Source organism: Amphibalanus amphitrite, unplaced genomic scaffold (genome assembly GCF_019059575.1).
Source record: "Amphibalanus amphitrite isolate SeventyFive unplaced genomic scaffold, NRLGWU_Aamphi_draft 000360F_arrow, whole genome shotgun sequence".
NCBI classification, from domain to species: domain Eukaryota; kingdom Metazoa; phylum Arthropoda; class Thecostraca; order Balanomorpha; family Balanidae; genus Amphibalanus; species Amphibalanus amphitrite.
The window spans coordinates 563,161-590,946 of record NW_024881854.1 but is presented as its reverse complement, the minus strand read 5'-3'; the positions used below and the strand labels follow the sequence as shown (position 1 = coordinate 590,946).

Here is a 27,786-nt window from a genome sequence, read left to right as displayed (position 1 = left end):
AACAAATATGACGTCATTGGTAGTCAGAACCAACGTCACGGACGGGATAGGTCGTCAGTCGCGACCCGAACAAATATGACGTCATTGGTAGTCAGAACCAACGTCACGGACGGGATAGTTCGTCAGTCGCGACCCGAACAAATATGACGTCATTGGTAGTCAGGAACCAACGTCACGGACGGGATAGTTCGTCAGTCGCGACCCGAACAAATATGACGTCATTGGTAGTCAGGACCAACGTCACGGACGGGATAGTTCGTCAGTCGCGACCCGAACAAATATGACGTCATTGGTAGTCAGGAACCAACGTCACGGACGGGATAGTTCGTCAGTCGCGACCCCAACAAATATGACGTCATTGGTAGTCAGAACCAACGTCACGGACGGGATAGTTCGTCAGTCGCGACCCGAACAAATATGACGTCATTGGTAGTCAGAACCAACGTCACGGACGGGATAGTTCGTCAGTCTCGACCGGAACAAATATGACGTCATTGGTAGTCAGGAACGGAAATTATGACGTCATACATAGTCAGGAATAAACATATTGTCAACAAAAGTCTTAGATAAAACTTAGCACGTCATAACTAGCTGCTAGGAAATATAATGAAGTCGTCAACAATGAAGTGCTTACATGATGATGGATCACCACAAATAAAGAGCAAATAGGTATCATTCCAAGCCCTCAAAAGTCGCGAGGAATTTTGATGACGTCTCCAAACAACAGCCCCGACAGATATAATGACGTCACGAATAGTCACGAAAAAATGTGATAATGTTACAAAAGCCACAAGCAGCTATGATGACAACCATCAATGTGTAGTCAATTCAAGATAAGACATACCAGAATAGCAATCTATGTCTTTTCTGGCTGTCTTAAACATTTTCCACCGATCATAGCAGAAAAGCATTTGAAACACACTCATGTAACCGAGATTTCGAAGTTATGCTATAGCATAACTTTGCCGACGTCGTATATACGACGGCGGCACACCGTATCGGCATAAAGTCAACACAACGTAAAATGACGGACCTTTCGTCAACTTTGCTGACGCACGCCTGTAACGTTGCCATAGCGACCCGACAACGTTGTATCCATAAGTAACCGAAATGCAACGTTTTGACAACGTTGTACCAACGACATCCGTGAGCTGGGCAAGACACTGAAACCCAATGACGACTTCACTGTACCAAGTTGTAGCAGCGCCCAATTTTTACGACCTTTAGGTCATTGACTTGACCTGGAAGATCAACCATTGAACTAGGACATTGGACAAACTCTGCGGATAATTGGCCTCCTCTCGACACATGCAACATGCTCGTTTTTTTTTTCCGCGAAGCTTTATTTTCGTTAAGAAAGTATCGCTATCCAGTATCCAACATTGTTATCTGCCGTTATCGACCGTTAATACTGGATATTGCCGAAAAACGGTTATGGGCAGATTCTGCCTCCCCCCCCCCTCCCACCCACCGGCGAAGGTCAGCGTAGCAAAAGAACGCATGGAAAAAACGATAGAACTTGCATGTATTTATTGTGAGCAATCTCAAGCAGCAAAAGCATTCTCATGTGAGTGAAGTGTAGAACTCTTGTCCTGTAATAAAAACGCGTAGTTCATTCACCTCTCTCCGATAAAGGGGAATGAACTCTGATCCGATCCGATAAAGGTCGAGTGTGTCTCGTTTGCGAGCTTTCGAGATCATACATCATTCACACATTTGTAGACAATGTGGGAAAAGCCACTTATTCCTGATCCCTATAGCCGTACACAACATCGGCACTTATCCATTAATTACACTTGTTTCTCACGTCAACCAGTTTCTATCAAGTTTACACCCAACAGAAAATTCCACAGCACACGCCATGTGAATGTACAGTCTCTCACAAAAGTACCGATACACAGACAATGTGAGGAGCGGAGAACCGCCGGCTTCACTCGCCCCGCCCCCCCCCCTCCCGCCATCATCATCCATCCCAAGGTCAGGTGGTTCGGTGGCCCTCAAACTTGGCAGTCCTCCCTCGGTCGGGTTTGTTGACACCGCCGCACCGTGTATCGATACGAGACACTGAGCGCACTAATAACTATTCAGTTTTCACAGGCGTAGTTCGAAAGGTAAAGGACATATGGTCAGTGGCGGCGGAAGGTAATTTTGGATGGGGGTGCAAAGTTTTCTCGAGGGGCCCCTCTGGAAGTTTGGGCCCCCTTCATTTTTTTAGTGATTATTATTGATTTATGAAAAACGAAGATATTGGAAAACTATCCCCATACACACAAGCTCTGCAAAATGTTTGAAATTGCAGTGTACCTACCTATCTCAAATAATGAAAGCATAAAGAAGCAAATGCAGCTAGTTTTTATCGGCTAATCTTTTAGTCTACCTACCACCCGCAGCGTCTCAAACCACTTTTCTGGATCCGCAGTGGACCATTGAGGGCCCTACGAGACCGTTCCAAGAATTGACCGTGTTTAGAAGCCCCTTGGAAACCGACCACATAGAGACTCCTCCAGAGACCTACATGACTCCCCAGACTGAATGAGCCCTCCGATCAGGGTCGGTCCCTCAAAAGTTGCTGAAAGGTTTCAGAAGGCAGTATAGGCTCGAAAGTCTTTTGAGGGCTCTCAGAAACCGGCATCGGACCCCAAAAAAGCCTGTATGGAGGCCCTCCAAAGCCGGGATGGAGGCCACATGAGCCAATGTTTAGCCTAAAGAGCCGGTATGGAGAACTGAATAGAGGAAAGGGGTCTCAGCGGGGCCTTCAGGGGCAAGCGTTTGAGCCTCAAAAGTATGCGTGCGGTCTTACAGGCAGGTAGACCCCTGAAGTATGCACGGGGTCCCAGGAGCTCGCGTGTGAGCCCAAATATTCGGCTGGCGGCTACTAGAACCAGCATGGGGATTCTTAGAAGCCGCTTAGACCCACATTTCACGGGTCATGAGTCCCAAGAGTCGATGTAGGGGCCATAAAAGCCGGTGTAGGGCCCATGGCCCCATAAGTTCCGACATTGAGACTCTCAGAGGCCGGCGACGGGGCACCAAGAGCAGATAAAGTGCCTCAACAAGCCGACATGGGGACTGAGAATCAGTGTGGAATTCCAGGAGCCTGCGTGAGCTCTCAGAGACCTTCGTATTTCGTAAGGTCCACAAAGGTCGTTGGGTCCTCTGAATCTGAACTCTGCGGGGCCCTCAGAGGCTAGCATGTCACCTGGCACCTGCCTGCGTTGAGTTGAGACCCTCCGAGGCCGTCGTAGGGTTCTTCAGAGGCCAGCGTTGGCCCTTGAAGCCTTCGTTAGGCCCTAGAAGCCGTCAAGAGGGCTCTCAGAAGTCAGAGGTCAGCATGGCCCCTAGAGCCTGCCTGCATCGAGGCCCTCAGAGGCCGTCGTGGGGCCCTCAGACGCCAGCGTGGGCCTTTGGAGCTTGCGTTGGGTCTAAAAGACCATCGTGAGGGCCCACAGAGGTCGTCGTCAGGGCCCTCAGCCCCTCAGGGACCGTCCTGGGGTCCTCAGAAGTTGTTGTGAGGGCCCTTAGAAGCCTTCGAGAGGATCATCAGAGGTCGTATGAGGGTCCTTGGCCATAGTGAGGGTCTTCATGGGCCTTCAGATACCTTTGCAGGGCTCTCAGAGGCCTTGGTAAGACTGCTAGAGGCCATCGTTAGGGTCCTCAATAGAGCGTTGCAGGGCCCTCAGATGCCAGCAGCCTGGTTGTGTTGGGGCCCTCAGAGGCCGTCGCTGGGCTGTCTGAAGCCAAATGGGCCCTCGGACTTGAGTTGGGTCTAGGACCGTCACGAGGGCCTTAGAGACCGTCGTAGAGGCCCTCAGAGGCCAGCGGGCCCCTGGAGTCCTGTGGGACCCTCAGCGGTCGTCATGAGGGCCCTTAGTGGTCGTTATAGGGCCCCAGGGGACAGAGGTCGCCGTGAGAACCCTCAGAGATCATCGTAAGGGCCCTCAGAGGCCGTCATAGGGGCCCTCAGAGGCCAGCGTGGCCCCTGGAGTCTCCTCGGGACCCTGGAGTCTCTGTGGGACCCTCAGCGGTCGTCATAAGGGCCCTTAGTGGCCGTTGTAGGGCCCCAAGGGACAGGTCGTCGTGGGAGCCCTCAGAGATCGTCATAAAAGGGCCCTCTGAGGCCGTCGTGGGGGCCCTCAGATGCCGCATGGAGCACCAAACGCGGCTTGGGACACTTCTAGCCGGTGTGGGGCCCCAAAGACTAGCATGGGGCACTCCTGGCCATAATTGGACATCCCGGATATCAGTGTTCGTTTCCCGATCACTGGTTTTCAGGAGAAAATGTATTGGATGGTGCGACGGGCCCCTTGTACGGATTTTGGGGGTGCAAAAAGATATGTTTGCACCCCCATGTTTTTCGATGGGGGTGCAGCTGCACCCCCCGCACCCCCTATTCCGCCGCCGCTGCATATGGTGCGTTCATTCTATCGATTCCGTAGAGCAGGGTGCTCTAACAGATAAGGCTGGATAAGGCAACATGATCATCTAACTGTGCATCTTACCCATATTTGTATTCCCCAAGTCACACAATCTCTAATATTGCTCACATCATTTGAATGATTTTCACCGAACTATCACGTCATTGTTTCTCATCATACATGATACAGAAGACACATAAGCAGAAGCAGCGTAGTAAGAACGAGCAGGCGTTATGTTCGACCCCACCGTGTTCACCCGGTGCACGCTGATGCTGAAGGAGCGCAGCTTCACCAGCTCCCAGTTGGTGATAAAGCCCGGCAGACTGTCGTCCCATTTGTCCGTCACCTCGGCGTCTTGTGATGAGCCAATCAGAAGGGGGAACGAGCCTGCCGGACGAGGTAGGTATGACGTCATTACTACGACTATTAGTTTGGACTATAAGTAATGCCGTATTGCCGCATTCTTTTGTTAGCTTATATAGAAATACATTTTTAAATAAGTATGTCTTGAAAAAAAAAAACAAGCTAACCTAACCTTACTTGTCCAAGCAGTACTGTTGACAATTTGTAATAAGAACATTCTCCTTTCACAGTGGATTGTCACATAGGCGCTCTCTCACGTGGGAACGTGAGGCGCACAGTGACGTCAGCAGAGGAATTAATGGAGTATGAAAATAAGTGACGTCATCACAGGTCTCCAATGACATCTATAGAATGCAGTTTGGGGTATATACAAGTGACAAGAACAGACAAAATGACAAAACAGTGATGTCACTGAGACGTGGAACAAAGTGACGTCACGGGAGTAGTACGGTAAGGCATCTCATCTCGGGCAGTGACCTTCAAGTCCACCGCTAAATGGTCAGAACTCAGACCTCAGAGTGAAATCTATTTGTTCGCATTGCTTTCGCCTTTCCAAGATATTGGTCGCAACGACCAATCGCTTAGGTGCGTACTAATTGATGACAAAATGTTGTGATGTTAACCCTCGCACGACCAGGCCATTTCTCATAACACGAACGACCAGGGGGGGGGGGGGGGGTTGTTACGACCCCCCCTGGCGTTTCGAAACGGAAGGTCGTAGAGCTTAGCGGAAAGAACCAACGGATTGCTCTCAACGAGATCTCGCGATTGGTGGTATATTTTTTGGTCCTAGGTCAACATTTGACCTACTTTTGACCGGTCAAAGGTCAAATTTTCGGAAAAATAGACTTTTTTTTCAACTTTCGGCGGCGATTACGGCAAAACGGTGGGAGATATCGACTTGAAACCTTCACTATCGTGCTCCTTGATCAATTCTCTATCGTTTGGTATGTATTTCGTTTCCCTAGCTCTAAAAATGGCGCGTTGGGAGCGCCGGAAGTCGGCAAGGTCACAGTCGGCGGCAGAAATTCGAAAAATCAAAATTTAAATTTTGAAATCTGATTGTATTTTTGGATTTGGGAGGTCCATTTGCTCCCTCTAGAAGCTAATATTGCTGCATATTCCCATTGAGGTGACAAGAATTAGCAAAATAGTGGTTCGGACGCTTTTCAAAAATATTACCGGACGCTGTTCCTCTTGTGACGTCATAACTCCGTGACCTGACCTGACCCGGTCAATTTTCTTGCACCACACGATAGCCAATGCTTGCCCCAACATGCATGGGAAGTTTCATCATGATCCATCAAACAATGTGGGTAGCACCGGCAGAAAACCTAGGGATTCGGCGCACACGTTTGGTAACTGTCGGCCGGAGGCTGTACCTCTTATGACGTCATAACTCCGTGACCTGACATGACCCGATCAATTTTTTTTTCGGCAAAAGATGCGCAAAGGTTGCCCCAGAGGGTATTGAAAATTTCAGCCCGCTACGACAAGCCGTTTAGCGTGCACTTCGAAAAAACCTCAGGGGGGGGGGGTTGATACAACCCCCCCCCCCCTAGGCGTTCTAGGGTTAAATGTTCTACCTACCCTCTGCCGTTGCCGTGTCATACTGATATCGCATGGTGAGGATACGATGGTGCTGCCACCTAGTTTGGAAAGTGCTGCCACCTGGTGTACTCACCGAGAATGATCACCACTGACACCGCTGTGGGTGTCGGCGAGTCGTTACAAGTGATGATCGTATCTACATAGTATTTATTCGTCGCACCTCACAACCTTGATGTTGCCGGTCTGAGACGGTATTCTCAGCCTGTCATAAACGGCTCCTGCGGATAAGACAACGAAAGAGAGGTTACACATAACATCTCATACACAATGAGGAAAATTCTTTTCATGGTTCAAAATAAGCACGAAGTACGAACAAAAGTTTTGTTTAACGTGATATGATTTAACCCGCGCCCCGTAGGGGGGGGGGGGCCGAAACGGCCCCTCCCTGTCCTTTTCCGTCGATATCTCCTAAACGGCTGGAGATATCGCCACCAAACTTTTAGGACCCCTCCGGGCATCAATTTTACACATTGTGACCAAAAATTTTTCCAGAGGCTATGATAGGGTGGCCACAAATGACGTCAGAATGACGTCATGTTCTGTCATTTTCGACCGAAAAAAGACCTTCGCGAGAAGACCTGTCAGGCCTACAGCTTTGAAGATACAGAAAAATGATCAAGACATAAAAGGTGTAGAATTGACAGGGCTACAAAACTGCTATCTCGGATTTTTGAAATTTTTGAGTTTTGACCCCCAAAAATCAAAAAAGCATTTTTTTGGATATATTACCCAAAAAATCCAACAAGTATTTTGAATTTCGAAAAAACCGGAGTATATGTGATAGTACCCACCGTCTCCTATCTACATACCAAATTTCAGATCGATACCTCGTTTTTTGGCCAAGTTATAGCGAAAAAACTGTTCAAAAATGATGACGTCAAATTTTCAAACTCAATTTTTGGCAGTTCTAGACCTCGTAGAGCAAAACAAAGACCACCATTAGACTCCCCGTGACGAGCTGCATCGAATCGATACCCATTTTATGCAAAAATATCAACTTTGAAATTTGACCTAGTTTGACCTGACCTTGACCTGACCTTCACCAAAACGTGACCTGGGCTGGCCCCAAAGGCTGCCTAACCCACATAATCGCATTTGTAATGTAAAATGGACCATAAAACATGTATCACACGACACTTCAATATTGTGACCCCGGTGACCTGACCTCGCTGTGACCTGACCTGGTATCAGTGACCTCAGATAGCAAAGTATGTGTTTGACGAACAATGTACCATCGATGGTTTTAAATAAATTACCAATTTACTCGATTTCACAACACATTTCTTGAAATGCCTGTCAATGGTGAAAATCCGACCTTTGACCTGACCTGTGACGTCATCGGTTTGACCTAGGTCAATGAAATTTGGTCACAAGGTAGTTCCCGGGTGGGGCTATCGAACGCCGTTTGAATTTTGAAAATCGGCCGGTAAATTTCCGAGATCTTAGGGGAGGGGGCCGAAACGGCCCCCCCCCCTACGGGTGGTAGGGTCCGCCGATAGCCCTACGGGGCGCGGGTTAACACATCACCAATTTTGGACTTCTGACGTGACGCCTCAGAATGGCACAAAACAGCACGGGTGAGCAAATTGTGTCTCATGCAGTAACTAAATGCAAAAGTAGGTACAGCTATATCAACCAGACACAAATGGTCAGGTTGGATAGGTTCATTTATCTTCACAAGTCCGACACCAGTCACAAAACTGGTTGGTTACGGAGCGAGCGAAGCGAGCGGAGTCTTACGTAGAATAACGGAAATTTCTGAGTATGAGCGGCCGGCCGGCCGGCCGGCCGGCCGTGGTCACGCTTTCGCGAGGCTTATATCTCAGCAACCACTTGACCGATTTACATGCGGTAATTTTTGTGGGGTAGCTTCATTCCTTCTACCAAGTATTGGACTATTCCCGATGCATGTGGGTGACCCCTTATGCACGTGCCACGTGCAAAACGAAGAGGTGTCACTTTTGTAATTGTTGCAATATCTCGGTAACTACTTGGCCGATTGCGCTGAAAGTTGGCATGTAGGTAGGCACCCACTAGGCACTGCATATCCATGTGCCAGAGTTGGGGTGCTGCTGCACGTGCGCACGTGCAGGGGTCGTTTCCAGATCTCGAGAACGGCTGGACCGATGGCGCTCAAATTTGGTACATGGTTAGGGACCGGTTAGTAGGGTGCCGTGCAAAAATCAGTTGGGACCCATTTTGCACGTGCGCACGTGCAGGGTGCCGCTTCCAGATCTCGAGAACGGCTGGGCCGATTGTGCTCAAATTTGGCACATCGCTAGAGACCGGTTAGTAGGGTGCCGTGCACAAGTCAACTGCAGGAGGTACCCCCTCGAAATTTCGCACGTGCAAGGCTCACCCTCTCGCTCGCTCCGTTAGTCGCCCCAAAAGGCGCTATACTGGTAGTATATATCTGCCAAGGCCGTATAAGAGAGGTAGAATCATCCCGCAATTTCCAATGGACCGGTCGCTAAGCATTAGCGTGACGTCACTGGTGGAGACCGCGCGGCGCCCGGCTCCAAGCCGTATGTCGGGTACATTTGACATTTTTTCGTTGTTATTACTGAACGTAACGACAACTAATGACTCTTAATAACTTTTTACCCACCTAAAGCTGATTTCCTTGCCGATACATTGCCGACCCGAGCCCCAGGGTTGACAATCTTGGGATATGGGTCGGATGGGCGACCTCGCGACGGGAGAAGGAACGATTGCAATTGTTGTGTCCCGCACCGCCGATTGCATTCTCTATCTGCACCCGGAGGGGGGGGGGGGCAGGGGGCACGTGCCCCCATCGGATCAGGGGGCCTCTCGGGCCCGAGGGGCCCTGCGACGCCAATTGGCGGCTGAGGGTCCACGCTGGCATTTTCGACTCAGAAGGGCCCCACAGGGCTCGAAAGAACACCTTATGTGCTCCGAATAGCCACACTTCTCTCCATAAGAGTCACACACCGGCTTTTTATTGTCCCTTGTCGGCATTTGAGGGCCCCTCGCCGGCCTCTCAGGGCCCATTGGCGACCTCTGAGGGCCCTTACCGGCCTATCAGGGACCAGCAGCTCTAAGGGTTCCACACACGTCTGTGATGACCCCCTAAACCAATGGGTGATGGCCCCACAAAGGCGCCTGCGAGGGCCCTCACCGGCGGCTGTGAAAGCCCCAAACCGGTGCCCAGCTGAGGGCCCCACACTGCCACCTCAGTTCAACCAGCACCCCTGAATGAAGTCCCAAAGGCCCAAACCAGTGCTTCTTGGCCATATATTTATCGGCGGCTCTGAGGGCTGAACGCCGGAGCCCCTGACTGCCCCAGACGGGACCTTCGCATTGGACGGCCAGTGGCCACTCACCGGTGACTTTTGAGGGCCCCACAACGACGACTCTGAGGGCCCCCACCGGCGTCTGAGAGTACCTTGCTGGTCTCTGAGGACTCCACAGGGCTCCTGAAGACACCGCAGACCTCTTGAGGGCCCCTTGTCGGTCTCTGAGAGCCCCTGTCGGCTTATAAAGGGCTCGAGCCAGCAGCTCTAAGAGTCCCAACTCCCACACCCGACTGTGATGACCCCACACTGCAGTGTCTCTGAGGGCCCACGATGGCAACTGTGAGGACCCTCACCGGCGCCTCTGAGGGCCACATACTAGCACTTCAGAGGGCCTACAGCGGCACCTCGGGGGCCCCGCACCAATGCCTCTGAGGGCCTCACACCGGTACCTACCCGTGAGTGCCCCTGCCCACACCAGTGCCTCCAAAGGCTTCATAACCGACGGCCCTGAGGGCACTACACCGGTAATTTTGGGGGCCTACCGAAGGCACAACACAATTAGTCTCGCTGAGTTGCTATCCCAATCCCATACCGGCTTCTATCCCAATTCCGGCTCAACTAATTAGCAGCCCCCCCCCATGGCTCAGGGGCGCCGCGCCGGTGCCGGTGCCGGGGGCCAGCGCCATCCGTAATCCCATCCGCCATCCGGTAGTCGGCCACGCGTGCTCACTTAGCACTTAGCACCGGCGGCTAGCGCACGCCCGGCGTGTTATCGCCCGTGAGCCGCTCCAAAACGGCTGCAGTATCTGGTCGATATAGGCAGTAAACAGATGAGGAGATGCAGGTGGATTGATGACCGGCAAGCGCTTTTGTGCTTTACGAGGGCGAAGGGTCGAAGTCGGCTGCTAAGCCGTGAGCGGGGTTTATCAGATGCCGGTTCACTATGACCTTTATCCGGGTACCCTGACGCACTCTTGGAGAGCCGAATTACAGCAAAACTCCATCCACGACTGTATCTATACGGCTTACGCTTTTCTGAAAACGTTTGCGTTTGGTCTTCTACGGGCCCGGCCCGGCCGGCCGGCCGAACGGCCCCGATTGGCGATCCACCAGTGACGTCACTGGTAGTGTTAAGCTGATTGGCGAATAATACATGGGGAGAACCGGGACGACATCCCCCTGATATCTGCGTAAGCCCAATTCAGCACCAAAGACATGTAACAATGACAGTACCTACGTGAACTCTATGTAGGTACGTCCCGTGGTGGTGAACATGTCCATAACATCAATTCATACCACACACCGCGTCAGAGCTCAAGCCATACCAATTACCTACCTAAATACGAGTGACGTCATCTTACTATACTGGCTAACCTATCATAGGAATCAGCTAGTGTTTGGCATTGTTCACACTCGAACAATCATTCACGCCACACATGAGGGTAGACTCATCTACATATGAATGGCATCACTATGCTGTTTATATCAGTTATGACGTCATATCAGCGTTATGTGTTCATCTCCACCCGTTGAGAGGGTGTACGACAGCGGCTCCGAGAGGCCGGTGGCGCCGAGCAGTCCCTTGTGGGACTGATCAGAGGCGCTGGGCGGCGCCGTCACTCACCATGGACCAAGAACCCCAGTGTTCTCGGCGTGCCGTCATCTCTTTTCCCCAGGTCTGCCCGGACCAGGGCGTCCAGGACCGACTGACTGAGCTCCCCCGTTGCGTAAAAGAGCAGCCACTCCAGTCTCCGACAGGTAACCACCAGCCTGCGACAGATCAGGACACAGGCCAGTCAGCGACACCAGCCGGCCGACCGGCCGTCTGGAAGGGACGGGTCCGGTCTCCACAGGGCCACAAGTCCAGTTCGGTCCGGCCCCGATGCCGTGCGTCAGCTAATAGCTATAGTGATTGCTAACTACTATGGGTCTGTATGCTCGTTATAGTGACAATAGCCGTTTTCACGACGGGCTATCCGGCGAATGCACCTAGTTTGACCAAATCTGCAACTAATCTCTTTATCAGCGAATATCTTCATGTTATAAATTTATTTCAGTGTTTAAATTGATAATACTCTCTGATAATATAACAAAGCAGGCACATAAGCAATTAGGAGGCAACCCTAGCTTATAGCTGCTAAGAGACACACTGAGCCTAATTTGACCAAATCTGCACCTAATATGCACCAAATGCGCACCAAATGTGTACCAGATGGCCGTCATGACAAGTAAAACGGCTAATACATACCAATACCAAGGCACATGCAGACAAGCGGTAGCATGCATTGGTCCCGTCTAGCTAGAACTGGTCTGAGTCTGGTGTGGTCTAGTTCTGGTCTAGGCCTGGTCTGGGTCTGGGTCTGGGTCTGGGTCTGGTCTGGGTCTGGTCTGGGTCTGGTCTGGTCTGGTTTGGTCTGGGTCTGGTCTGGGTCTGGTCTTGGTCTGGTCTAGGTCTAGTCTGGTCTGGTCTGGTCTGGTCTGGGTCTGGTCTGGGTCTGGTCTGGGTCTGGTCTGGGTCTGGGTCTGGTCTTGGTCTGGTCTAGGTCTAGTCTGGGTCTGGTCTGAGTGAACAGCTAACTGACCTGCTGACCTCTGTGACCGGTATATCCGTACAGAGTACACTGGGCGTTCCCAGCTGCATTATACGCAGCTGGGAGCGGCCGTGGAGGGCGGCCAGTGAGGCGTCAGTGATGGCGCCGGACAGAGAGCCGTCAAGTGTGACGTCTTCCAGGCCGGTGAGGGCGGACAGCAGCCTCTGTAGGGCCCCGGCAGTGACACGCGGGCAGTCTGGGAAACACAGACACATACAGCCATGGTAGGTGAATGGCGTGGGAGCTGCTACGCTACTCGCTAGCACTCGTGCTGAGACATAGACAGGTATGGCACTGCATGCTGCATTCGAGCTGACTGTTAGGTAATATTGAGCAGTAAATAGTGATAATGAACACATTTAATATTATTTGTATGTAGGTATTTTTGTGTATATGTAAGTACGTATGCATGTACAGTTTATGTATATATCTACAAAGAAGTAGCTGTACACGCATGCATGTATATCTATATGTATATGCATTCTGTGTACAAGTAATGATGCCTACTAATGAAGAACTGCCAAGCAGAAAATGAAACAACACACCCACATAACTGGTGATTGGTGATTGGTTATGCATTTATATGGAGCACTCACCACAGGTCACCAACACCATGTTGGCGACAACACTTCCACACACACCACGAAAATGAATATCGACGTATCCGGCATATCCGTCATTTACATACCTACATAAAATATTCCAAATATACCAGCAAAAAGTATCTGACATGACTATTACTCTGATCACAGTCCCTGTTTCACCTCTCCCTGAACGGTGTTACCATAATCAGTTAGGTATATGGTGTTCGTCACCATACCTAACCACTTATAACGATAACCTGTCCGTGTCACCACCACTCACTGAACATGACCAGCGCGGTAACCCGTGGTCCCAGCTCCTTGGCCAGCTGGTTGATGACGTCATCTCCCGCCTGTTCTATGACGACCTCCAGCCCATGGTCGAGCCGTCTGTCCTTCGCCAGTGTCAGCGGCTCCCCCGTCTCCCCCAGTCCTGTCGGAGAGAGAGAGCTGTGTCAGCTGACTGCAGTCGGACGGAGCTGCCGCCGGGTCGGGAGGCGGCTGACACAATGGTATCTAACAATGATACAGCCGATACTGACACAGACACAGCCGACTCGTCACTGATAGGAATGAGTTTGACAATGTCTGTTGTATACAAGCACACATATTGTTATACCTACATAGCTCAGCATGGACCATGAACTATGAACAATAGAGATTGAACACTATCGACGATGCTGTCAAAACTATCTGTATTAGATGTCAGGCCATGATCAACATTAGGCGTCGGTTTCCTATGATCATTTGTAGAGCATGTGTTCTTCAAAACAACGTCTATCATAATTTTAACCAGAGTTACAGTCGCATTACACATTTTAGGTACTGTGATGATGCCACTGCCCGCTAAAACACTGTTTTTGTGTGTAGATTAACCCGCGCACCGACGGGGGGGGCGGATATCCGCCCCCCCTGAGGTTTTTCGCGGATAGCGGGAAAACCGCGGCGCGTAGCGCCGCGAAATTTGGTATGACTATTCTCTCATCAATTTTACACATGGTGTGCAAGTTTGAACCTCCTAACTTTTAGGGTCAGGTCACCAGGTCACTTGGAATGACCCAACCTCAAGTCACTTTTTTGCAACTTTGTCACCGTGCCAGAGCTACAGTAGATGTCGGAGGCCTTTGAACGTCGCAGGATGTTATTAGGTCATTAGTAGCTACAATTTGTATATCTCGGAATTTTGATGTCGGTGACCTAAGGTCAGGTCAATTTCGCGACCTCCCCATTATAAGTCAATGGGGGAAAAATCAACTCCCTGTTTTTACCACTAAAACGGGTCGGAATGGCCCCATATACCATACATGACTTCACATACGATCAACCTTCACTACCTTGAGGTCTGTTTTGCTGTTGGGCAGCTGTAAGGTCATGTGACGTCATCAAAGGTCACCAAAGGTTTTTTGCCAATAACTCCTTACAGGAACAAGATACAGCCGCGCGGATGGTCTCATTGTGTTCAGCTCGTCAAGACGCATCGAATGATATACATGATGACCTCGAGGTCACGTGACCTGAGGTCAACCTTTGACCTTGACCTTTCGAGGTCAACATATATATCATTCGATGCGGATCGACGAGAGGATCACGATGATGCCCTTAGTTTGTTCCTATCTTGACTACTTCGAAAGTTATTCGAGAAAAACCCTCTCCATATCTAGCGCCGCCATTTTGACTTTTTCGACCCCTGTGACGTCATCTTTGACCTGACCTGAAAATGACCTGAGTAAAAATTGTAGACCTTGTCCGTGCGTATCCGATGCCGTTTACCGCTTGTCGCTATCTTGCTTCGTTCTCGAGATCTCAGGGGGAGGGCGGTCATCCGCCCCCCCCCCCCCCGTCGGTACTAAGTTGGCGCAGACCCCCGTCGGTGCGCGGGTTAATATTACATTGCATATGGTATCGGAGCGGCTAAACATTACAGCCCACATGCATGGCTGCAATCACAATACCTACTAAGCGCTGTCCTCACCACACAGCAGTGTGATTAGGTACAAGTTTCATCAATGACATCTCACCGAAAACGTCCAGGCGCCTCAAGGACGGCGGCAGCAGCTGCAGCCACCGTCCCGTCGAGTCAGGAAGAATGGAGACCGTGAGCTCCTCCAAGGATTGGAGGGACTCCAGCAGAGCCGTTAGCTGCTCATCACTATGGCCCGGTGGAAAGATGATCTTCAAAGATGAACCGCAGGATTTGTCGTCCCTCAGTCTTAGTACTTTGATGTTGCCGGTATCCGACGGTATGATCAGTTTATCATAAACAGCTTCTGCGGGTAAGACACCAGTAAGATGGGTTACAAATGACAACTCATACACGATGGGAAAAATGGTTCTTATACTTCGAAGTACAGGGTGTCCCATAAGTTCGTTCTCACCTAAATTTTACGTTTTTAGGCTCTCTTGCTTAAAGACACGCTGAAATTGGTTCGTTACTGAGCTTACGTGGTTGCCATGGCTGGTAGAAATATGCTCCACAGTAACTAATTTCTGTAGACAAAATAGTTTTTGCTAGAGAGCCCGTTTCCTACACAGACGGCTAACGCCGCAACATAGAGGTCTCCAATACGGGTACGTCTCGGTATTTAGTCAGCACGTGACCATTCGCGACGATTGAGGGTGATTGAGGCCTACCAGTCTGTAGACAATGTCCTTCGCTAACTGGACGCACAGTCAGCAAGTGACACCGATGATTTGTCGGGAGTCAATCATTGCAAGTTTATCCTCTTTTTTGTCAGCTCTCAGGAGTGAGCCATGTGGCCAAAACTGTGTGGCGCCAAAGTGGCCATCAAAAAGGTCAAAGGGTTAGAAAGTTGGTAAGCAGACTTTTCAGGATGGATTACCAGCTGTCTAAAATTGTTCTTACGGGGTACATAACTCAAGGTGACTAAGCTTTGCTTACCGGAGGGCTCAAAACAGTCAAAAACGTCTTAACCCGCGCACCGACGGGGGGGGGGGCGGATATCCGCCCCCCCCTGAGGTTTTTCGCGGATAGCGGGAAAACCGCGGCGCGTAGCGCCGCGAAATTTGGTATGACTATAACCTCATCAATTTTACACATGGTGTGCAAGTTTGAACCTCCTAACTTTTAAGGTCAGGTCACCAGGTCACTTTGAATGACCCAACCTCAAGTCACTTTTTTGCAACTTTGTCACCGTGCCAGAGCTACAGTAGATGTCGGAGGCCTTTGAAAGTTGCAGGATGTTATTAGGTCATTAGTAGCTACAATTTGTATATCTCGGAATTTTGATGTCGGTGACCTAAGGTCAGGTCAATTTCGCGACCTCCCCATTATAAGTCAATGGGGGAAAAATCAACTCCCTGTTTTTACCACTAAAACGGGTCGGAATGGCCCCATATACCATACATGACTTCACATACGATCAACCTTCACTACCTTGAGGTCTGTTTTGCTGTTGGGCAGCTGTAAGGTCATATGACGTCATCAAAGGTCACCAAAGGTTTTTTGCCAATAACTCCTTACAGGAACAAGATACAGCCGCGCGGATGGTCTCATTGTGTTCAGCTCGTCAAGACGCATCGAATGATATACATGATGACCTCGAGGTCACGTGACCTGAGGTCAACCTTTGACCTTGACCTTTCGAGGTCAACATATATATCATTCGATGCGGATTGACGAGAGGATCACGATGATGCCCTTAGTTTGTTCCTATCTTGACTACTTCGAAAGTTATTCGAGAAAAACCCTCTCCATATCTAGCGCCGCCATTTTGACTTTTTCGACCCCTGTGACGTCATCTTTGACCTGACCTGAAAATGACCTTAGTAAAAATTGTAGACCTTGTCCGTGCGTATCCGATGCCGTTTACCGCTTGTCGCTATCTTGCTTCGTTCTCGAGATCTCAGGGGGGGGCGGTCATCCGCCCCCCCCCCGTCGGTACTAAGTTGGCGCAGACCCCCGTCGGTGCGCGGGTTAAAATGGCCAAACATGAGTTTCGTTATGCCTGAGGCTAAAAAAAACTAAAGGGCTGAGGACATCAACCAGGTCATCTGGACTAACTAGTCCACGTTCGAGATGAAACACCCGTCCAAACCCGAAAACAACCCCATAAGGGCGAAGGAGGAGGCCTCCGTTTCGTCCCGTTATGTTCCTATGCGAAAGGCCAAGATCACGGTATTGTGGGGTTATAGGCGTCCAGACGCTGACCAGGTTGCGATTGGTGTCCCAGAAACAGCTTTGGGAAGCATAATGCTTTTCCAAGAAAATCTAGGAGGAGTTTCAGCCCTCAAGCTGAACTCGATCCGCGAGTATGAACACATTTATAGAGGAGAAAATGGCATCCGAGAGGTCGTAGGCCCATCTTCAGGCAAGACAGTGCATCAGTGCACAGGCCAAGCAAAGCCTAAAAGCGGTGGAAGGAGACTGTGACAGGCGTTTGTGGCAAGACCACATGCCAGGCACCTCATCGGATCAAAATTTCATAAAAAATTGTTGGTTATGCTGAAATTTAGGCTCGTCGAAGCGTAGCGCTGTTCCAGCCTCGAGGAGCTCACGGCGCATGTCAAGTCAGTCTGGGTTAACTTTAAGCCTGCTATGCAGCCAAACATGCCGGTTGGCATGCCGCAGCATGTGTTCATGTGTTTGCCTATTAAATGGGGAGCACATTGAGGGGTCATAAATATATCAAAACGCAAAGTACTCTGTTTCACATGCAAATAAAATGTGAGAACGAACTTATGGGACACCCTGTACGAAGTACGAAGTAAACAAACTTTGTTTAATGTGGTATAACATATCACAAGTTCGGACTTCTGATATGACGCCCCATAATGGCACACACATCACATGATCGGTTGAGTACGTCATGTCCCATGCAGTAACTAAATGAGCAGTAATCGCCACGCACTTTGAGAATGTGAATCGCTCATGATGGTTCAATACAATACAATACAATACAATACAATACAATACAAAAGTAGAGCTATCAACCACACACGAATGGACATGCTGGATAGGTCCATTTATTTTCTCAAGTTCGACACCACAAAACTGGTTTGCAGTATCCACTGGCGGACCCAGGGGGGGGGGGGCATTTGGGGCAAATGCCCCCCTGCAGCGCCCGAAATCGACGAAAATTTGCGGTTTTTGAGGAATAAAACGAAAACTAAACAACTTTTACTAGGAAAAGTTTGTTTTAACCCGGCAGTTGCTGGGGTATGTCGCCACCCGCCGTTTGCTGGGGGGGGGGGGGGGGGGGGGCGTTAACCCGCGCCCTGGTGGGGTCTGTTTATAACGCAACCTGGTGGGGGGCTATTTTTTGCCCCCCCCCCTCGTATCTCCGAAACTACTGGACGGATCCGCAAAATTCAAACGGCGTTCGAAAGGCCTGTCAAATTTGTCGAAGGAAACCAAATTTCATTGACCTCGGGGTCACCGATGACGAAACAGGTCAGGTCAAAGATGAAATGTTTCACCGTTCACGGGTCTTCTAGGGAATGCGCTATATAACACCGAGGAAAACGCATTTTGTCGAGAATCAGCGATAGGGCGTCAGTTGCCAAGTAGATATGTTGCTATCAGAGGTCACTGACAATACCAGGTCACGTCACAGGTCAGGTCACATGAGCCCAACTTTACTAAGGTTGTGTGATGCATGTTTATGGCCAATTTTTCATTCCCAACTCAATGGTTTTGGTTATAGGACTATCAGGTACGGCTTAGGTCACTTTCTGGTGAAGTTCAGGTCAATGTCAGGCCAAAAAAGGTCAAATTTTAAAGTTGTTAGTTTTGCATAAAATGGGTATTGATTCGATGCAGCTCGTCACGGGGAGTCTAATTGTGGTCTTTGTTTTGGTCTACGGGGTCTAGAATTGCTAAAAATTGAGTTGGAAAATTTGACGTCATAAATTTTGAACAGTTTTTTCGCTATAACTTCGCCAAAAAAAGAGGTATCAATCTCAAATTTGGTATGAGGATGGTAGGCGGTAAGGACTATCACATATATTCCGGTTTTTGCGAAATTCAAAAAAACTGTTTGGATTTTTCGATCATTATATAAAAAAAAATATTTTTTGATTGTTGGGGGTCAAAATCCAAAAATTTCAAAAATCCGAGATAGCAGTTTTGTAGCCCTGTCAATTCTACAGCTTTTATGTGTTTATCATTTTTCTGTATTTGCAAAGCTATAGGCCTGACAGCTCTTCCCGCGAAACCCTTTTTTGGGTCGAAAACGGCAGAACATGACGTCACTCTGACGTCATTTCCGGCCAATCTGTCATAGCCTTTGGAAAAAAAATTGGTCACCATATGTAAAATTGATGTCCGGGAGGGTATTGAAAGTTTGGTGACGATCGGCGCAGCGGTTCTGGAGATATATCGAAAAGTCTGGAGGGGGGGGGGGGCAAAAAATAGCCCCCCACCAGGTCGCGGGTTAAACACCCCCAGCCGATAACTCAAGAACCAATAGGCGCAGCGAAACGCACGAGGCGGCAAACGAAAGAACGCGACGAGACGCTTCAGATGAGTAGGTACCTTAAAGTTGAATTTTGAGCTCACAGGTCGGGTCAAGGTCAGGTCAAACACCTGAAATAGGGCTTTCAGTAGCATGGACTTCAGGACTTCGCAATGGGCACCTCTCGTCACAAACTCTCTCAAAACGGTGCACAATCCTTCATATAAGGCCTACAAGAGTGTCAGCTCTATGTAGGGGTCAGTCAAGCATAGGTCAGGGTCAAGGTCAGGTCAACCGGGAAGGCACATATCCCCGAAAACCAAAACTAATATTCGCAGCCCGTGACACATGTTTTATGGATAATTTTGGACGTAGAACACGATGGTGATATTCATTTTATCATATCTTTACGTGTTTGGCTTAACCCTCGCCCTGGCAGGGCATTTTTCATAACACGGCCTGGCAGGGGGGGGGGTCGATGCGACCCCCCCCCTCGCGATTGGCTCCTATGGCACCTAGAAACACCAAATTTGGTAGGTAGGTGGGCCCCCTGGAGTTCTCGCCCCTGTGCAAATTTGGTTGCTCTAGGTCAATATTTAGGGGGGTTTTGGGGGGTATAAATGTAAAAATTTCGCTAAAAACAGGTCAAAAGTTTTTCGCTTATAACTTTTGATCTAATTAAGATAGAGCAAAAAGAAAAGCACCAGTGAACTCAGCACGTCAAGGCGCGTCGAATGATATACTTTTTAGCTTGCTTAAGTGTACTTAAAGTTTTTCTTAAATTTTAAGTAAACTTAAATTAATAAATTAAGTTCAAGTTAACCAAATTGCATCATATCGCATATCATTCGATTCGGCTGATCACCAGGAACACAATGATACCATTTTTTAAGCTCTAGCGTCATTATGTGCCAAGTTATTGGCAAAAACGTCATTTGACCTCAGTTGACCTCATTTGACCTGACCCATGGATAAGTACACCAAACAAAGAAGCACCAAGTGACCTGCTGTTAAGTACCGTGGTTTCAAAGCACAAAAGTGATAGAACGAAGCGGATATCTCCAGTATTTTCCGAATTTAGTATTTTCCCATAGGCTTAACATTACGACGTAATGACCTCTAACTGACCTCAGGTCAGTGACCTCAAAAAAGCCGGACTATATGTTATACAACTCGGTGAACTTAGCACATCCTGAAAGTTTGAAGGAAATCAGTCAAAAAATGTGAGTTGGACAGGTGCAAAAAGAAAATTGAAATTTGACCATGACCTTGTACCGGTTTTTCTGACCTGGTGACCTGACCCAAGGTCACCCGGACCTGAAATTTTCAGGTCATATGTAAAAAGGTTGCCCCATAGGCTGTGCCAAATTTGGCGGCGCTGCGCGCCGCCGTTTTTACGCTATCTTTGAAAAACCTTAGGGGGGGGTCGCATCGACCCCCCCCTGCCAGGGCGAGGGTTAAAAAGTTTAATTTAAGAAATACATGCATCATAGTCGTGAAGTAGTCACGAGAAATTGCCAAGATTCAGTTCAAGATTTTTGAAAATGCGGAACTATAATGTCGAAGATAGCCATTTGATTGTTCATAGCATTGAGAGTCTAATGGCGTTTACGGCATGTCTGCCCAGCTAACAGGAAACGTTACTACAACGTTGTCACAACGTCGTGTTTCGGTAAGTTGCGAAATTACGTTTTAATTACGTTGTAGCAACGTTCTGAACGTTGTGAAGCCATGGTTTGGTCCGAAAGTCGTGGTAAAACGTCGTGACAACGTTTTATTGGTACGTTGCAGCAACCGCGCACATGCAGCCATTATATTTTGATAATGCATGGTGACATATATGGCCATATAATGCATTTCCTTTGACTTTCAATGCGCAAATTCAGTTTTCATCGTTAAATTTGACATATTTTAACACTTCGACTGTTCATGTTGTCAGCTGGTGGTCGCCAACACGTTGTTAAAACGGTTTTTCACAACCTTAGGAACTGAATAATTAGCGGTGTTTTTACAAGTAAATTCTGATACCTTTCTCTCTCTATCTCTCTCTAATATATATATATATATATATATATATATATATATATATATATATATATATATATATATATTTATATATAAATATTTATTATTATATATATATATATATATTATTATTATATTTATTATATATATATATATTTATATATAAACGTTATATAACATGTGTAAATTGCAAAGCGTCATTGGCATGTTTTGCAACATCACAGGCGGAGCTAGAGGCTTGCAACTATCCCTATCTATGTAAACGCGGCTGTTATCCGCGGCTGCCAGCCAGCCACGCGGGCCGCCACTCAGGCGAACGGTGGCTCGCGCCCTGACCTCGCCTGAGGGGCCGTGACGTCAGTGTCACCGGCCGGCGTTCAGAGCCAGCCGGCCGAGCCGCAGTCTGCGCGGCGCGAGCGAGCAGTGAGGGCCGGCGGCGGGCGCGGCTGAGATAGCTGAAAGATGAAAGATAGCGCCAGTTGTCTGCGTTTGATGCGATTGTTGCTTTGACTGGTAAGTCAAAGTACCATTTACGAGCAGCATTTGCAAGATTGTGCCTTGTAATATCGTGCGGTCTAGGCTATAGTTCATTGTAGCTCTAGCCTCTAAGGTGTTGACATGTTTGATCTAGCCTGTTGAACTGTTACGGAAAGTGGTGCAGGTATTTTTGTGATTTTTTCATGAATTGAATGTCTGATTTTCCCTCATGTCTTCCCGCAGACTTCCTGCAACTCGTCAGCGCGCCTTGTGGCAGGCCTACTGTCGGCAATGCGGTAGCGAAGTGGCTGTCCGGAAGCTGCGACCGGAACGGGGGGTGCGCAGACCGTCTAGTCAGGCACTGCCAGCTGCCTAGGGACATCGAGGCCGCAAATGAGCCGGTGCCTAACGGTCCGCCGAGTGATCCTCCCAGCGAGGGTTAGTGAATAAGTGAACTTCCACCAGTTCTGGCGTGCTAGCGGCTAGCGCCAGAGCCAGTAGAACCCAATTCCGTCCCACGCCCCCATGGGGGCACCCCTGGGCCCCATGCCCCATCACCGATGCCGCCGCCGTCGTTTTTTTTTTTGTAAATTGACCTGTATGATGTATTGAAATATACACTTCTTACATGCCTTTTTTACAAGTCTAGAGAACGGGAAGAGAGCGTCGGAAACACATTCTGAGTATGTTGCGAACACGTTGAGAGGGCGTTGCGAAAATGTTTAGGACGTTTACTCAGGGTCGCAGGGACGGCAATACGAAGTAGCGACAACGTGGTGCGCACGTGATAAAAACGTCGCAGAGACGTTGCCAAAGCGTTCTATACTCATTGTAGTCACGTTGCGGAAACGTGGTGACAACGTTCCAGAAACACTGTTGGTACGTTACGGAAAACATTTCATAACGTTGGCGGGACGTTGTAAGAACAGTTTTGGGACGTCACGGCCACGTTACAGAAACGTTGTGATGACATTCAAATGCATGGTCGGATGACGTTGTCACGCCGTTGTCTGGAGTCTACAAAATTACGTTGTCACAACGATAAATCGGGACGTTGTGGTAACCATTTGACAACGTTTAAACGACGTTGTAACAACGGCAAATTGTTAGCTGGGTGTATGTCTATTCTGTGATTTTATATGATTTTTTGAACACATCCCGTTTTTGGCCGAAAACTCAGAAATCATGACGTCACTAAAACCTCGATATCTCAAAAAATCCAACCGATTTTTTTTTATTTGTCACAACAAACTTCAATCAATTCCCTACAGGTACTTAACCCTCGCCGGACCTATTGGTTTTCTACATACTCGCCGGCCGAGGGGGGGGGGGGGGGGCGGGTACGACCCCCCTCGCCGTTTCGCCCCTGGTGGAGCTAGCGCGTCGCGGAAAAAACGAGCGTGTGCGCCGTTACGAGACGCAGAGATTGGTACCCGATTTTAAGGTCCTAGGTCAACCGGTGACCTCTGAGGTCAGGTCAAGTGCCCCAAGGTACGGTTCAGTTTTTGGTGAATAACTTCGCAAAAAACGGCCGCAGAGCACCGATTTTGGCAGCATCGTGTTCGTCTCGCTCAGGCGCGTCGAATGATATACTTTTTGTCCGGGTCAGGTCAACTTGGGGTGTTGACCTCAGGTCAAGGTCAGGTCAGCACCCCCAGGTCACGAAGTTGGTCGAAAGGGGTCATGTCGCATATCATTCGATTCGGCAGGTCTTCCTGAGTCCATTGGTGGCTTTCCCGACTCGCTAGCTCGATTTGATCAAGAGTTATTGACGAAAAACTAATATGACCTTGATGACGTCATAAATGACGTCACGCAAGGTCAACATTGCAAAAGTGACGCATCTAACCTTGCAAGGAGTGCATAAAATCACGATTCTGTGTGCTTGAGATAGTTGGAGATCGTTTCCGGCGCCAGAATAGCAGTTTTCATTTTTCCCCATTGACTTATAATGGTGAGGTCACGAAAATGACCTGACCTCATATGACCTTTGGGAAAAATCCGAGATATACAAGTTGTGGGACTCATAATGGATACTAGATCCTGCAAGTTTCATTTCCCTGTGACATCTCCTCTGGCAGTGAAGGCGTTGCGAAGTTGCGACATCTGAAGACCGTGCAGAGGTTCACTTATGACGTCATAGGTCAGTAACCTGACCTGACCCAAAAATGCGGCTGGTGTCAAAAGATGCGGCTTGGATCAAAAGTCAGGTATGCCAAGTTTCAGCTCTCTATCGCCAGCGTGTTCGGAGCTATCGCGAAAAAACCCTATGGGGGGCGGCACCCGCCCCCCCCCCTCGGCCGGCGAGGGTTAAATTTTGGCGCGCCTGCGGCGTGCCGTTTTTACGCTATAGCGCGGCGATAAAAGTGGGGCGTTTAACCCTCGCCGGCCGAGGGGGGGGGGGGCGGGTGCCGCCCCCCCCATAGGGTTTTTTCGCGATAGCTCCGAACACGCTGGCGATAGAGGGCTGAAACTTGGCATACCTGACCTTTGATCCAAGCCGGATCTTTTGACACCAACCGCATTTTTGGGTCAGGTCAGGTCACTGACCTATGACGTCATAAGTGAACCTCTGCACGGTCTTCAGATGTCGCAACTTCGCAACGCCCTCACTGCCAGAGGAGATGTCACAGGGAAATGAAACTTGCAGGATCTAGTATCCATTACGAGTCCCACAACTTGTATATCTCGGATTTTTCCTAAAGGTCATATGAGGTCAGGTCTTTTTCGTGACCTCACCATTATAAGTCAATGGGGAAAAATTCAAACTGCTATTCTGGCGCCGGGAACGATCTCCAACTATCTCAAGCACACAGAATCGTGATTTGATGCACCCCTTGCAAGGTTAGATGCGTCACTTTTGCAATGTTGACCTTGCGTGACGTCATTTATGACGTCATCAAGGTCATATTAGTTTTTCGTCAATAACTCTTGATCAAATTGAGCTAGCGAGTCGGGAAAGCCACCAATGGACTCAGGAAGACCTGCCGAATCGAATGATATGCGACATGACCTCTTTCGACCAACTTCGTGACCTGGGGGTGCTGACCTGACCTTGACCTGAGGTCAACACCCCAAGTTGACCTGACCCGGACAAAAAGTATATCATTCGACGCGCCTGAGCGAGACGAACACGATGCTGCCAAAATCGGCGCTCTGCGGCCGTTTTTTGCGAAGTTATTCACCAAAAACTGATCCGTACCTTGGGGCACTTGACCTGACCTCAGAGGTCACCGGTTGACCTAGGACCTTAAAATCGGGTACCAATCTCTGCGTCTCGTAACGGCGCACACGCTCGTTTTTTCCGCGACGCGCTAGCTCCACCAGGGGCGAAACGGCGAGGGGGGGTCGTACCCCCCCCCCCCTCGGCCGGCGCGTATGTAGAAAACCAATAGGTCCGGCGAGGGTTAACCCCCCCCCCCCCAGCAACTCGCGGGTTAAACTGCGTAGCAGTGCCTAAGGAACCGAAATTCGATGAGTTTTTGGAATTTGGAGAATTTTTGTTGGGGCTATGCCCCACCCGCAGCGTCCAAGGTTGCCTTTCTGGATCCGCCAATGATAGTATCTATCTATGCAAGCCTAATTCAGCACCAAAGACATGTAACAACGGCAGTACGTGAACTGAGTATGTGGTAACGTCCCGGTAACATGAATTCAAATGAATATCGGGCAGTTGCAATCACACACTTGCACGCTAATACCTTGTACACAGAGTTGCACAAATAAACAGTGAAGACCACAGTACAGTGAACATGTCCATACCATCAATTCATACCACACACCTTGTCAGAGCTCAAGCCATACCAATTAGCTACCTAAATACGAGTGACGTCATCTTACTATATATCTTACGTCATCTTACTATATAGGTACTGGCTAACCTACCACAGGTATCAGCTAGTGTTTTGAACCTCAGTGTTCTCGGCTTGCCGTCATCTCTTTTCCCCAGGTCTGCCCGGACCAGGGCGTCCAGGACCGCCTGACTGAGCTTATCCGTTGCGCAGCAGAGCAGCGCCTTCAGTTTCCGACAGGTGACCACCAGCCTGCGACAGAACAGGACACAGGCCGGTCAGCGACACCAGCCGGCCGACCGGCCGTCTGGAGGGGACGGGTCCGGTCTCCACAGGGTCAGTTCAAGTCAGGTCCGGTCCGGTCCTGGTGAGGGTCCGGCCCCGATGTGCCAGCTAATAGATATAGTGCTATCTACTATTGGTCTGTGTACTCGTTAGCATGACAATACATACCAAGGCTCTAAGCACAATGCATTGTAACAGTGTACACATGCAGACAATACGTGGTGGCATTCATTGATCCCGTCTACTAGAACTGGTCTGAGTATGGTGTGGGTCTGGTCTGGGTCTGGTCTGGGTCTGGTCTGGGTCTGGTCTGAGTGTACAGTAGGTCTATTAAAAAAGTCCCCAGCACCAGTGGGCGCTGCATTCGCTGAGCCGAACCCCCGTCTGCCCGTCCCATATCGCGCCGGGCTCAGGTCAGGTAGGGTCAGCGGGACCGCTCGGTCCGGCCCGCGGGTGGTGGACGGGCGGCCGGTAACGCTTTCCGCCAGCCAGCCGTAGAATCCAACAAACGGGACGGCCACCGCTCAGCGCAGCGAAACCGGTGTTAAAGAATGGCAGTGGATGTTCATGGCCACAATGATTTTGAGATAGTCATTGTTAGCCCGTGCCCCACAGGAATGCCTAGACTCTCACGCCCTGTTGGAGGGGAACTGGGGATTGAACATCATTCTTATAACTCAGCTTTGGGCATTTAACCCGCGCCCTGCTGGGGGGGGGGTGTTTGAACACCCCCCCTTGTGGTTTTTCGCGAATATCTAAAAAACGGCGGCGCGGAGCGCCGCCGAATTTTGGTACACCTTATCATACATCAATTCTACACATGTTGTGAAAATTTCAGACCAAGTTCATTCAAGGTCAGGTCACCAGGTCACTTGAAGTGACCTCACCTCATAAAAACTTTCAATGTCTGTCATAGCTACACCGAGTGACCGATCGCTTTGAAACTTTCAGCGATTGCTAAGAGCAATAGCATGTACAAAATGTATATCTCAGAATTTTGATATCGATGACCTAAGGTCAGGTCAATTATGCGACCTCCCCATTATAAGTCAATGGGAGAAAATTGAAATGCGCCTCTTTTGGATGAAAGACATTATAAACACTCCCAAACACCGAATTACAAGTGGTTTAGACACACCGAACTTGAAAATGGTGTCCGTGACCCTTGTTTATGCCCTGAGGTCATCTTAGGTCACGAATGGTATCTAACAGTTTTTCGCAAATAACTTTTGATAGAGGCATGCTAGAGCGCTGAAAACGCCTTAGATGTGTTCAGCTCGACGATACGGATCGACTGATATGCAACATGACCCTTTCCGGTCAGGTCATGACCTTGACCTGAGGTCAAATTTTCAAGTTGACCTTTCAAGGTCAAGTCATAGTTCATTCGATGCGTCTTGACGAGAGGAACACGATGCCGGTAAAAATATGCTCGTACAAGGCTTGGGTCAAAAGTTATTGCAGAAAAACTGTTTCCGAAAAAATCGCCTATTTTTGCAGTTTTTGCCCCCTGCAGGCAAAACCGTTGACGTTAGGTCAAATCTGAGAGAATTACTCAGAAAGGGCGTTAAAAGGGCTATCGAATGCGCTTTTCCGCGGCGCTGTAGCTCTATTGGTTCCCGAGTTATGCGTTGGCTTCTTGGAAATTTTCGACATTCGACCTGGAAATCGACGAAATTTTGCCTTCAATGACCTCTGGTGACCTGACCTTTGACCTGACCAAAAAATTGACCGAAGTGATTTCGTCATTATTTTTGACGCTCTTTCGAACGCCGCCTTCCGCGTATCGCTACGTGGCCCAGGAGCCGAGTTACAAGGGGGGGTGTTCAAACACCCCCCCCCCCCAGCAGGGCGTGGAAATCCAGGACCCCCAGCAGGGCGCGGGTTAAGTGGTATTCGAAGTAGCGTCAAAAGTAGCAAAAAGCAGAAAAAAATGCTTCAGCCAATTTTAGATCGGGTCAGAGCAAAAGATCATGT

At 49.2% G+C, this 27,786-nt stretch overlaps 1 protein-coding gene across 1 annotated transcript; it reads right to left on the bottom strand.

Moving 5' to 3' along the window:
• Positions 1-4,387: 4,387 nt before the first annotated feature.
• On the bottom strand, positions 4,388-26,477 carry LOC122389506. The gene is made up of 8 exons (XM_043381619.1): positions 26,443-26,477; positions 25,619-25,776; positions 14,837-15,085; positions 13,102-13,251; positions 12,229-12,433; positions 11,271-11,416; positions 6,463-6,607; positions 4,388-4,802 (listed from the first exon to the last, which is right to left on the bottom strand). Exons 1-7 carry the CDS (start codon positions 26,475-26,477, stop codon positions 6,537-6,539), a joined length of 1,014 nt encoding a protein of 337 aa, XP_043237554.1. The 3' UTR covers positions 4,388-4,802; positions 6,463-6,536.
• Between the last annotated feature and the right edge of the window lie 1,309 nt (positions 26,478-27,786).

Excerpts from the sequence above, each read along its gene's own strand:
- LOC122389506 (XM_043381619.1), bottom strand. The coding sequence starts at position 26,477 with ATGATGTTCAATCCCCAGTTCCCCTCCAACAGGGC. Across the intron at positions 25,777-26,442 it reads CAGTTCCCCTCCAACAGGGC|GCTGGTGGTCACCTGTCGGA; the intron begins GTGAGAGTCTAG and ends GTTCTGTCGCAG. Across the intron at positions 11,417-12,228 it reads CCGGTCACAGAGGTCAGCAG|GCTGGTGGTTACCTGTCGGA; the intron begins GTCAGTTAGCTG and ends GATCTGTCGCAG.